This window comes from Phycodurus eques, chromosome 8 (genome assembly GCF_024500275.1).
Source record: "Phycodurus eques isolate BA_2022a chromosome 8, UOR_Pequ_1.1, whole genome shotgun sequence".
NCBI classification, from domain to species: Eukaryota; Metazoa; Chordata; class Actinopteri; order Syngnathiformes; family Syngnathidae; genus Phycodurus; species Phycodurus eques.
This window is the reverse complement of record NC_084532.1, coordinates 19,714,700-19,728,527: the sequence shown is the minus strand read 5'-3', so window position 1 is coordinate 19,728,527 and position 13,828 is coordinate 19,714,700. Positions and strand designations below refer to the sequence as shown.

The following is a 13,828-nucleotide window of genomic DNA, read 5'->3' as shown; positions in this document are numbered from 1 at the left end:
GGCAGCTGCAGGCTGGCATATCAGACTGAGAGTGGGTGTTAGAAATGTTTGCATTAGCATATACTGGATGTGGATCCTTACAGGTATTTGTTAGAATTGTACATTATCTCTCCTTACTGTATATACTGAATCACAAGGCTCCTTATGTTTAGGAAACGTCGGTGTTGGGCATAAACCTCATATGTACAATTACGGACAGTTTTATGGTCATTTTTTACGAGTCGACACTAATGGTCAGTCCCCACGTGGTGTTATTTTCATAAATCATTAATCAATTTAAAATGTTGACAATATCTTGAGAGCAAATCCATTAAATCTCCTGGAGACTTCCACTGTCTGAGAAGTGTCGTATAACTCCATACCATCCTCACTCCACGGAAGCCTTGCGGCATTTTGTGGCCTCAAGATTTAAAGTCTATGTTTTTTAGACAAAAAGTAAGTTTGCATGCAGCTGAATTTCAGCTCATTGCACTGTCAAGTCAGCTCATCATTTTGGTTTTTTACAAATTGCATCACTAATGGCTCCTAAGACTTTTGAAATAGAGTTTGGGACGATGAAATAACGACAGTCGTTAGCTTTTGCTAAGTATAGTTGCACAGAAGGAAGAGGCTCTCACTAACTGTGGGTATCCAAAGTGGGCCATTGTCAAGTCCACCAAGAAAAGAAGAGATACAACACCAGAGCCTGAAGACAGAAACGGGAGGCGAAACATGGCTGGTTTGTCAGAGAAACTCTATATCAAAAAATAATAATAAAAAAATAAAAAAGACATAAATATGCATTTTAAACCCACCAACATCCTCAAACAAAAGCTGGTTGACCTCATGGACAAAATCCCAAGACGCAACCTCAGCAATGTTGTTTACGCGGTGCAATGCAGTGAAGAGTGCAACGACCTCTACGTCAGAGAGACGAAGCAACCGCTTCATAGACACACGGCCCAGTATCGAATATTCCTTCGAAGACATAATCATCTCAAATTTGGATAGGGAGAACTGCTGCTTTCTATGTCAAACTAGAAAATCCATCTCCAAACAGAGGAGGACGTCTCAGACATCACCTATCGTCTGCATATAACAACGCCCTGACGTCTCTCCCTCCAAAGGTCACCTCATTCAACAGGAAGAGTGGCCCTAACAAGCTGTTTAGTATGCAGGATGGCCGTTTCACCAACCACACTGGGCGACAAAAACAACCTACTGTTGACATAAATAAGGAGACTCCACACCTAAAATTTGAGAACTGAAGAAGCCTTTTAGATTAAAGGTGAAACGTCTTCAACAAACAAGACCTGTCCAGTTACCTTGAGTCGGCCTTTGCGGGTTAAGTACTGCTAACATACGATGGAGAACCCCATTGACATGCTAACGATTAGCATCGAGAGTTGCGGTTTTAGAACCCTTTGAGCTATGGATATTTGAACACAAACGGTGGCGCAACACATGTAGACAGATAACAATACTCAGGGGTATATGTTCTTTATCCTCAACGAAAAATGACTAATACTACAGCACTGTGAAATTATTATTCTTTGTCTGCGTGGCAGTACTGTGCTGCCCACTTGTGGCCAAGGCAGGCATACCAGAGGGAGCAGCACAATAATTTGAATTCCAGTATAAAATGATGCACAAAATTGTTTAATTCTTTACATGCTATTTATTTCATTACTCTATGTTTTTGAGGGGAGTCTGGAGCAAAATGCAGCCTTGACATGTGTGAGATGAGGTTTGAGGAAAACCATATGACGAGATGAGATATGATATGAGAGGACTGGGTCATGCAGTAAATGTGGATGTGTCATCGCATTGTATCATTCACATCTCACGTCATTGTGGTGAGATGGCATGCAATGTACAGAAATCTCAACTGTCAGATTCACTCTCATTGTGTTTTTAAAATGTTATTCTCTAATTTTCATCTCATCTTATATAGAATAAAACGAAATATGATGCCGTGTATTAAAATGATTTGTGATGCAATACAGTTATACAAGCTAGAAGAATGATATGAAATGAGAAAAGTACAAATACGATGCAAAATGATACAATTTGAAGAGACTGCAGGACCAATACGACGAGAATGAAAAACGGTGACGCAATACAGATGCAAAATAGAATGAAATACGTTACCAAACAATGGTTTGCCATATGATCAGAATGATACGATGATGTAACAATATTGTATTGTACAATGAGACGACATAACATTGTGAACGCAATAAAATGAGATACGGTACGCAATATGATATGTGATGATATTACTGTAAAGTTATTATACAATGAAAGTTGAGAGTGTGACATGATAAAATCAGCCAGATGTGGGAAAATGTGTTATGGTCTGGGGAAACCAATGTTGATTTTTTTTTCGGGGCTTTCAGGCTGGTTTTTATTTAGAACAAGGGCCTTAGTCAACGTTAAAGGAATGATGAACAGTTTGAAATAGTCACTGCCAGCACAAAACCTTTAGGCTTCTGCTAGAAAGCGAAAAAAAAAAAAAAAAAAGTCCGGAAAAGCCTACTAGAACATCTAATATTTGGGGTTTATCAGAATTTTAAATGACGGCAGGTGTGTGCTGAATCCCATTCAACCTGAGTTTTAATGTGATTGCACATTCAGTTGTTTTTCTTCCCCTCTCGAAAATATATGTATATATTTTTTTTTAAATTGTAACTTGCACAGGTTATTGATCAAATTAATGGAAGAAAATGTTATGAAAATCTTTATATTGGTCTCTTTTTTTATGCCACAAAAAGCTGCCATTTGAACCGGGGTGTGTAGCCACTGTATATGATTTGGTAGAATGATATGTATACAATTTGATATAATGACATCAGAATGACACACTAATTGATTGCATAAATTGCAAATGACGTAAATAATTTGACCCAGTAAGAGGACGTAGTAAAAAAAAAAAAGTATGAAAAAGACTAATCATAATAAATTCTATACCATTTTGCATGTTATGTTAATCCAACATGCTCAATATGCCACCCATCATTAATGCAAGTCTATTTTGGGTCTTTTGCGAGACTCCTCTCACCATCAAGTAGCAATTAGCCAACCCCCTTTGGCGTGTGCTCATGATATGTTGTTCCCGCTTCAACAAATAGATGCAAAACCCTTTATTAGCTGCAGCACGGCCCAAACGTTAAAAGGTTCCACCTCTGGTTTGTACTGTTCTGAGCTGCTTTGCTGTAATGTATGCGCATATGACATTTCCCATACGTTAGGGACAGAATGCCACACAAGCAGTGTAGCTGGGGAAGCTGTGGGGTCACAATACAGCAGGCAATCGCCGGATTTGTAGTACGTGACTGTGGGTGGGTGTGAGCGGGATAGCGTCAGTGAAGAGGGCAGCGGTATTTTAGGATGTGAAAATGTATTTACTCTCTTAACCCGGTCCACTATTATTGCTGAATTAAATCATCATATTGTCATCAGAGCTCTTCTTGCAGTGTTAATCTCCTTAATGAAAAAGTCATCCTCTGACGGTCTCTTAAGGGGAGAGACAATTAGTATGTCCGGTCTGAAGTCATCGAGCTATTCAGTTGTCCCTGCTGCATTTTTTTTTTCTTCTTAATTAAAAAATAAAATAACCTAAAATCAGTGAACTCAACTAGTTTTCTAAAGTGTTAAATGCATTGTATAATCTACATGAGAACACTCCTGAGGCTACACGATTCGGACTTTGACCAGTTTTTCTCAGATTGTACATGATTAACTTACACAGTGGACTGCTCGCCAGTGAATCGCAGGGCACATATAGACAAATAACCATTCACACTCACGTTCTCACCAATGGACAATTTAGTCTTCAATGAACCTAACATGCATGTTTTTAGAATGGAGGAGAAAGCCAGAGTACCCGGAGAGAAAACTGAACAGTAAGGTGTCTTGGGTGGTCCACCAATATTACAGGGCAGTAAAGTAGCTAATCTGGGGTTGCTATGGACAATGGCAGAGAAGGTATCCTCATTATGAAAGTGTAGCATCTCGTGACTTTGAGGCTGTTCGTTTAAAGACAATAGCAGCAGACTGTGTGTCCCGTGTGTGTGTGTTAAGGTTTTTACTCCCAGTTGAACAAAAACTTAATCACCGTGGAAACCTCTATATTTATGGATTGTTAGTGCCGAGCAGTGGCACATTAAGGGAGGAAGAGAGATTTCCCTTTGAAATGTATGTGCCGTCCAACAATAAAAAAATAATGCTGTGGATTGAGATGCAGACAAACTAGAATTTATTAAAACAAAAAGATGCAGGCTGAATATCAGACTGGGAGTGGGTGGCAGAAATTTTTACATTAGCATGTTGATGCTGAACATTGCTTTTCCTTACTGTATATACTGGATTATGAGGTGTTTTAGTGTTTAGTATAAGTGTGTGACAGTAGCTCTCCTGCTAAATTGTGTACTGCAATATGTCTTGGGACAGGGCAACCACGTTCTGCTTCACCATGTCTCCAGACAAAGACAATATCTGCTCACATGTCGCTCCCGGTTCTGGTACATTATATTATATGAGCATTTGTGGGGTGAATGATTTCAGTCTACGCCTCCTAAGCGTCACTAGTAACCTGGCGGCTTCCAGGTCACCGTCCGGGGGGGGGAGGGGGGGGGGGCATAGCAACCACCCGTCAACACATCCAGAAGCAAAAAATTCCCCCGCACTCCCCCCGACTGTCTCATTAGAGGTGCCGGATTGACTAAAAATAGAGCTCAGCTGAGGTTGTCCGAGTTGTGTTGTTCAATTGAGGAAATAAAAGAAAACCTTGAAAAACTCATCCTAAAACCACAATGGCATTAAATGATGTGTATTATATAAGCAGCTCAGCTGATTTAATTGGTTCTCTCCTGTTTTTCAAGGCAACTTTAACTTCACTGGCAGCTAGGTAGGGTTTGGTGGGGGTGGGGTAAAGAACAGCAGAGAGCTGCACAAAAGACATTTACACAATTGGAGCGAGAAGCAAAAAAAAAGATAAAAAAAATAAATAAAACAGAGCCTCCTTCCCAAATCGGGATTCAGTTGAACCAGACAGCCAAGCCAATTACTGGGAATTGCAAAAACCTGCCTGGTGGCACTGACTCACAGAAGCAAGGCAGTTGGACTCACAATACTACGCTGGCTTTGGTGGTTTCCATGACAACCAGAAAAAAAAGAACAAAAACTGAGGGAGACCGACTGACATACAAGTCGGCATAGGGATAGTTGGTAGGTAGGTGGTAATTCATGGGACATCAGAAAATTATGCATGGGTCTTTGGGGCTTGGTGAAGCAGCATGTGGCTTCTTATCCAAGGTGATTTTGCACACTCTGTTCCAAGTTACACTAAACAATTCAACATTACGATCGCGAGGCGAGAGGTTTAGTATAAGAGTGACAGCAGCTGCCATGTTAGTCAGAAGATCACGTACACTGCATTCTGTACACTCTTCTGTTTAATCTGTCCTTGTTCTGACGAGAAATAACCTTAAAAGAACGCTTGGTGAGTCCCCGTGTTATACTGTATACAGTATAAAATACCGCTACAACAAAACACATCAGAGGGCTCCCACGCAGTATTAGTCCATTTCTGTCATCCTAACAACACTTCTTTCGCTTTCCTTTCACCTCCATCAGAAGAGCCTTGACCACTGCTAGCAGGAAGCCCAGCAGAGTGATACACCACAAAGAAGATTGCGAATAAAGGAAGTAGCATTTAAGGGGGAAACGATAGTCGCTGCAGTGATGAGCACAGTTGGAAAGTTCTTGGTTCAAACCGGTGTTGGCTTGAATGTTAGTGTGTCAAAAACTCTGCGTGTTACTCATCTCAGCTCAGTTTTATTTACCGAGCACTTTAAAACCAATTGCAGATGAAATATGAATTGAACATAAAACATGACAATGTAACATAACATCCATGCATCCATTTTCCGTACGGCTTATTTTCACTAGGGTCGCGGGCTTGCTGGAGCCTATCCCAGCTATCTTCGGGTGAGAGGCGGGGTACACCCTGAACTGGTCGCCAGCCAATCGCAGGGCACATATAGACAAACAACCATTTGCACTCACATTAACACCTATGTGCAATTTAGTCTTCAAGCAACCTACCGTGCATGATTTGGGGATGTGGTAGGAAACCGGAGTACCTGGGGGAAACCCACGCAGGCACGGGGAGAACATGCAAACACACAGGTGTAGCCGGATTTGAACCCGGGTCCTCAGAACTGTGAGGCAGATGTGGTTTGTTTTGAATTGGTTTTATGTAGCGCTTTTCTAGCATGAGAAAGTGTGTCCAAACTCTTGACTGGCAGTGAATGTAAAAGCAATATACAGTGGTGGCTTGATATTAATTTGTTCCGGGGCCACACTTGGAATTCAAAACACTCATATCCCAAACCATTTCGAAGTCAAATAACTCATATCTCAAGGTGCCAGTGTATAAATACTTGATGGATAGGTTTTAGCATGTTTCATGAATTTAAGTGGAAGAATGTCAAAGTGCTCCTTGCATCCTTCAATTTCTCTGCACTCAGCCCTTGGAGGAAAAAGTTGGGACACCTTTGCTAAATAGGGTATAAAGGTCTAAGCTTGCTAGAAACTACTACAACTTTGATCTGTTATTGTACAAATGATAAACCTTGTAAAGGTAAAATGTGAATTTTAGGTATTGTAAGCGGTAAAGAAAATGTATGGATGGATCTGTATTAGAAAGCAAGTTTTGCTCCAACTGTGTTTCAGCCTCCAAAACAGCACATTTGTACAATTGAGGGGCCCAAACCAGACAATTTTAGGAACAGCTTGTATGCAGCTTCTTCTTTCTGTTACTAAGTACATTCTTTCCGAACGCATCTATGTGGATAATTAAGAGTAGTTCACAGCATGTCAAGTAAGTAAAGATTTCTAATAAACTCAAAAGCACACCCATTAAATCTGCATAACTACCAGTGAGGGATGGCCAGTGTCGGTAGTCATTATTTAGAAGTAGAATCTTAGACTTGTCTAATAAACACATCAAAAGCAACAAACCAATGTGTGATGCGTGATTTCAGTCAACCTGCACTCATTTGACACGCTCGCTCGCCCACAAAAGCTCAGCTCAGATCAATTTTCTTCGGTCGATATGATTGATTTTTTTTCCCCCTCTCAACGAAAACACGCATACAAATAACTCATTAACAAAACAAAATCCTGCCAACACATATTGAAAGACACAAGCCTCTTATCATTCCTAATTACCATCAGGACCCTCAGATGGGATTTAGCATAATAAAATAGGAACAACACAGTTCTTTCACTCTAAAGATAAGAGTGATTTTGTATAGCACTTATCCGTTTTGTATTTTGTATAGCACTTATCCTCAGGTTCGCGGGTGAGCAGGAGTGTATCCCAGCTTACTTGGGGCGAGTGGCAGGGTACACTCTGAACTAGTCACCAGCCAATGGTAGCTTTCACTCTAAAATGACTAAAATACTCAATGGTTGCATAGAATTTATTATCTAAGCAAAAATGGACACCACACTCCTCACAATTTGGCAGTAGAACCATGAAATTTGTCCCAGCCAATCACATTGACAATACTGATAAAAAGGAAAAAGTTCGACTGAAAATAAATACAGTGATGCCTTGAGATACAGTAGGAGTGACCCAACTAACTAGTTTTTCGAGATACAAGCCATCGTTCACCAATTTCTTTGCTTTGACTTGCATGCAGAAATTTGAGGGACCTGGATGAGTGCCGTATAGTAGCTGTTAAATTTCCTAATTTTACAACAAGCAGCAGTTTGGCTGGTAGTAAAAAAATTCTTCAAAAATGGGAACGTTGTTTATTACTACTCACACTATCCTGTCAAAGAAAACAAAGCAAAGAGAATTAGTGTGTTGTGTATTTAACTAAACCACATGCTTTACCTTCGGAAAGGCCGTCTAGTCAATGCTAACAAGCAAAATGCCATAGACGGGCTAATGAATAGCACTGGTGTGGCATTGTTATAACCCAAAAGATATTTGAAAAGATATATGTGTTATCCTGTGGGGGAAAACTACATATATTACTTTGGCTTACTGAGCTAAGTTGTACCGTATATCATTATGTCTGTATAATACTGCCCCCAGGTGGCCAAGGCGCACACACCAGAAGGAGCAACGCAATAGCCTGTGAATTGAAGCAAAACTAATTCATCTTCCGTTCCGCTTATCCTCACTGGGGTCGCGGGACTGTTTAACTCTTCACATTCTATATATTTGTCATTACTCTATGTTTTTATTACCTTCAGTATTATAGAGTCCTATTTTTATTGTTAAAAGTAATTGCAAAAATACTATGTTGTTTTTTGGGGAGGCTGGAATGGATTAATGGAATTTCTATTCATTTTAATGGAGAAAGGATTTGAGATGAGTGATCTGAGTTACGAGCTTGGTCACAGAACAAATTAAGCTCCTATGTCAGGGCACTACTGTAAAAAAAAAAAAACAATTAAAAGTGTACTATAATGATATATCACTATTTTCAATGTAAAATAAAACATTGTTTTGGTTAGCAACAGACTTCAAATAGGCTTGGCACTTTTTTTTTTTGTTCCCCTGGTGGGTCTACTTGAGGGAGGCATTTAGTTTGTGGCCTGCAATGCCATTCTAAAAACAAACAAAACCTCAGAGGAACAGTGATAAAAAAAAAAAATTTATTAAATAAAATAAAATAAAAAGTTGCCAGAATGTAAAACACATTTGTTCAATGCAGGTGGTGATTTAGGTTGTCTGATTATTAATGATCCTCTGTGTACTCTGAAATGTTGGCACATCTCGCATGAAAACGCTCACAACCCAGTCAATAGGCAATTCTGATGATACTCCATCTCATTCAAGCCACGGTGGCGATCAATAACGCGGAAGAAGATTTGACAAAACGGTATCCTTCAGTCTCTTAAACTTGTCAGTAAATGGGACCCTTGCGCAAGATGTTATTTGCAGCTCAAGTGTGCTCTCCAGCTCCAAGGATGACCCCGATAGAAGGAGAAAAAGGAGATGTCATGACAAAACAGGGCGACACTTGCATTTAAAGCAGGGCGGGGGAACCTTCGCGCTTTTAATATCGAGTGCCGCAAAAAGAAGAAAAAAAAAACATCCTGCGTTGGCTCTCAAGCATTTCATCTTTTGTGTCCTATTTGTCCTAAATTAGAGCTTTGGAGGAGGGAAGAAAGCAGTGAGCTTCTACAATAAGACACAAACATGCGTAGGGTCACACACAGGCCAGTGTAAAGACCCTCTTCGTCTAGAGTGGGTGGTCTCTTTAGTCCCGCTCCCTTGTGGTCTCTTGAGTGAGACAAACCGAATTCCGTGTGACATGTCAGCCTACTGAATCCGTGCAACCTTTTCACTCTGCTCTCAAACTGTTTCATGTTGAGCAAAAACAGGATTATTATTTACGTTTGTACAATGCGGCATTGCATGCGTTGCCTGAGGCAATGATATTCATCTCCAATTCTTTTGAGCAAGATCACAATTTCTATTGCATGAATACAGTTACTGCATACTTCTGGAGGGTCTTTTTTTCTTCAAATTGCGAAGTGAAACCAGCTTCAGGGGGGCTGAATTTTTTGAATTATGCCTTGATTGGTGCTGCTGTTTTGGTTAATGTTCTCAGCACTTAACACTTTAATGTCCATCAGTCTCAGAGTTCTGAGGTTAGGGGTTTGAATACAAGATCTGGCCTTCCTGCCTGGAGTTTGCATGTTCTCCCAGTACCTGCATGGGTTTTCTCTGGGTAAACTGGCTTCCTCCCACATTCCTAAAACATGCATGTTGGATTCATTGACGACTCAATTTTCCTTAGGTGTGAATGTGAATGGTTGTGTGTTAATATGTGCCCTGCGATTGGCTGGTGACCAGACCAGGGTGTAGCGCGCCCCGTCCACTGGGATAGGCTCCATGCTATAGAAAATGGATGGATGGATAGCTGGATTCCATGTGTGTTTGTGTCTTTGTTATATAGGGGGAAAAGGAGGCATTTGTCGTTGGGAATGATTGGTGATTAACTGTTAGATGGCGTCTATTAGAGGTATGACCATTACTTGAGGAAATAAGGTATCGTCATTTCTCTACTATAAGATGCGATTCATGTTTTGACATCCACTACTTTGGCACACCTGAGCCCCGACGACTTATCTCACCTGCTGCCGTGTCACTTTGTAATGCTGTCTGGACCCGCGGTGCTTCGTGACACTCGTGCATATGCAAGCTTGTTGTTATTCCTCAGGCTGTGCACTGCCTCCGTTCAGCTCACCCATCACCGTTAGGACGCTGGCAGCTGAATTTGGCTGTGTGACAGCCTGACCATTTTATTTATAGGCACAGTCAGATGATTGGGTCAGCAAGATGGAGAGGCTGGATTTGCTCCCGGGCACTGTTTGTCCATAATTCTTCTCCTCCATTAAAGTCAGATTAGATAAGCACATCATAATTTGCCACGTTGGAACAAGGTGGAAACGCAGTGGGGAGAAGCAGTAGGAACTTGTAATCATGTCTTCATTTCCTCCATGAAGAAGGTGAAAAACAGTCAAGTACGCAAGCCAGGAGCTATGGCTGAGTTTATAAAATAAAAAAAGATACAAAAAGTTTTTTGGGGGATAAAGCTATTTACACCTACCAGTGTATTAGAACACGTGGCCGTGACACCTACAGGCAGTAGTATCTTGTCTTTGTAGTGTATTCGATTAAATATAGGTTGAAAAGTATTTGTTAATCACTGTATTCTGTTTTTATTTACATTTTACGCACCGTCCCAACGTCATTGGAATTGGGATTTGTAAATGTATTTTGCCTAATGACTCATGTTTTTTTTTTAAATAAAAAATAATAAAAAAACAAATGGTGGACATCGTACACATTCTACCGGATCATGTGAAACCTATGACTACAACTGTACCCATTAGTCTGACCATGGACTATTAATAGCTACAACTATTACAACTATTATACCTCAAGCATCTTGGCCATGATTGTACTCAAAATCAGTAAGGTTCTTTTTCTGACACAAAGCAATAGCCCCGATACAGGTTTGAGTATGCTTGGGTGCAAATTGTGACCAGTAAGGAAGCGGCAAGGGCCAAGTATTTTCTCTTCATTGATTTTCGCTACCTCATGCATCTTGACACAGGATGCTGTTCACAATCAAGATGTTTCTAGCTCTCAAACAGAACTCTACATTTGAGCAAGCTTGGATGCCAGTTACGACCAGGAAGGAACAGACAAAGCCCATGTACCTATTGATGTAATCCAACTGAACCCAATGACCTCAAGTATCTTGGAAAGTACTCAAAATAAATGGGGTACTTGATCTGACATAGAGCAATATCTGCTAGAGCAGGGATCACCAACATGGTGTCGATGGACAACACATAGCCCCCAAAGACTACAAGTATCCCGTGGGCTTATTCTAAAATAGCTCACCAGTGACTTTGTGAGTTCCCAGGAATGTTGTAGAAGTGAATTTCATAATGTACACTCGACAATAGATTGATAGAAATAAAGTGTTGCATAGTGATAATTTGTTTCCCACCTTGTTAATAGTTAATTCTTGTAATTAAATGTAATCCCAAGTTTTTCTCGAAGTTTTTACAAATACTTCTTACAAATTGTGACCAGTAAGAAGGAAGCCAAAGACCACATACATCTCAGTCCGATGGTATTCAAAATCAGTAGGCTTCTTATGGTGAGCCATAAAGATTTAACAACATATCATCAACGAGATCCAACATCGTCAACGCAACATGATACTTGACATGATCATTATTTCACATTTTCCCATGCAGAAGGTTCAGTCTACCATGGCAACAACAGCCAACATTTGGCTTATGTCCCACCTTCCCCATCACGATTCATGAATATAAATGTCTCATTTGGAAATGATTTATGAGCCACGTGCTAATGATATGAATATTTCAAATGTGAATTCATTACATTGGTGAAGGTCACACAAGTCTATGTACCCACGCACACAGTTTTGTTTTTTAATTGTTCACACTTTCATTTAAATGTAATTGCAGTTATGTGTTCAGATTGTTTAAGAATAAAGCTTGAATATGAGAACATTCTGAATCTCGGCTCAGCAAACTTGACTTGTTAACGTCTTACTTTTCCTTGTTAAACTACTTAACTTTTTTTTGTTGTATTTTCAGAAAAAAATATGAATGTTATGAATATATTGTAGTCATATTTTTCCAGAATATTTGAGAATAAGCCTTAATTTCTTTAGAAATAGTAACGTTATGAGAAGTCTTATTTTTGGGGGGGGGGGGGTGTAATCTTAGGAAAATTAAATCATCTTTTTTAAGTAAGATTATTTTTTAATTACGTATTGTATTTCAAAAATTTTCTAAAATACGGCCAGATTTGTTCTCAAGAATAAAGTTGTATTTTGAAGAAAAAAAGTGTTCTTACAATATATTATTTTTCGATAGTAAAATTACTTTTTTTTCCAGAAAAAAAACGTCGTTTTACAAGTCAGATGGTTTTCAACTGTAAAATCGGATTACTAGAAAAGAGTGACAATATGAAAAAAAAAAATACTTTTTTTTAAAAGTTTTTTTTAAAGAATTTAGTTGGATTTTTTTGTGAGTATAGAAAAATAAAAAATCTTATAAGAATTAAATTGTTCTAAGAATAGTCAATTTTGCGAGAACAAAATCTACCTTGGCTCAGATAAATTGACTAGTTAAAATATGCCTTTTCTTCATTAAATTTTAACTTTATTCACATAATAGTAAAAAAACAACAACAACATTGTATCTAACAGTAAACATAGATCACAACCATGCTTTATGATATATATATTTTTTTTTTTGGGGGGGGGGGTAGTTTTTTGTGACAACGGTCTTTTAGAAAAGTAATTTCAGCCCTCTGTATGTTACACATATATTGAGGACTGACAATAAATGCTATCATACCATACCATGTAAAACAAAAAGCAAAAATGCAAACAATATTAGAGGGTGGACTATGGTGCGAGCGTCATGATCATCCACTCTGAACTGCAAATTATCCTCCCATTCAACCTGAATAAGTGAAGAATAATAATCTCATTCTGTAAAGCACTGTCACATAAAGGTTCCTGGAGATGTTCCTCACGCAGACAAGTGTTGTAGTAGCAGAAGCGGGGGTGCCTACCTGAGGTAACGCAGCGGTTCTATGGTTTCAGTCTCCGCTTCAGCTGAGCTGTGGTTCATCTTGTCCATCTGTTTGTCACCCAGGACCGGTGAAAAGACAAGAAACGAGGAGCCGCACCTCTACAAAATTCTTAACAAAACAGTCAGTTTTCGCAATGGTTGTTTCGGAGGTAGATGGTGCTCGTCACTCTCCGGTCTCGTCCCCACTGTGCGGCATTAAAAAGCAGCGCACTCACTCAAAGAGAGGCGGCCAATTAAGAATCGGGAGAGGCAACGCTAGCTGGCTGATTGGCCCAGGCGGCCACCATCGGAGCAACCCCCCTCGAATTCACACATTTGTGCACAATCCTCAGTGGCCAAAGCATCCCTTGAGGTGGAATGTAAAGCAGGCGTCACAGTGGGGAGACTTGCAAACATTTCGCATAAATTTAGTTTTGTACCAAAACAAAACAAAGGCATGCATGCATACCTTTCCCATCAGATGTTGCCTGTGTTGTTGTGCAACTGAGTGATAGTACGAATCAACAAATTGTTAGCTTAATAGCATAATTGCCATTAAGGCATTCACAATAGCATTTACAAAAAAAATACCAATATCCTTGGTAAAAAAAAATTTTTTTTCTTTGTCTGTGTCAATTCTCAGACATCCAGGTTCAGACTCGAATCCCTCACACGAGTTTGATCATGT

The 13,828-nt window shown here is 39.7% G+C and overlaps 1 protein-coding gene across 1 annotated transcript in view; it reads right to left on the bottom strand.

Annotated features, from left to right (window-relative positions):
* Positions 1 to 13,336, bottom strand: part of yjefn3 (YjeF N-terminal domain containing 3) — a 43,260-nt gene extending 29,924 nt beyond the window's left edge. Inside the window, exon 1 of the mRNA XM_061684794.1 lies at positions 13,142 to 13,336. Coding sequence (XP_061540778.1) covers positions 13,142 to 13,209 — 68 coding nt within the window. The 5' untranslated portion in view covers positions 13,210 to 13,336. The remainder of the gene's footprint in view (positions 1 to 13,141) is intronic.
* Between the last annotated feature and the right edge of the window lie 492 nt (positions 13,337 to 13,828).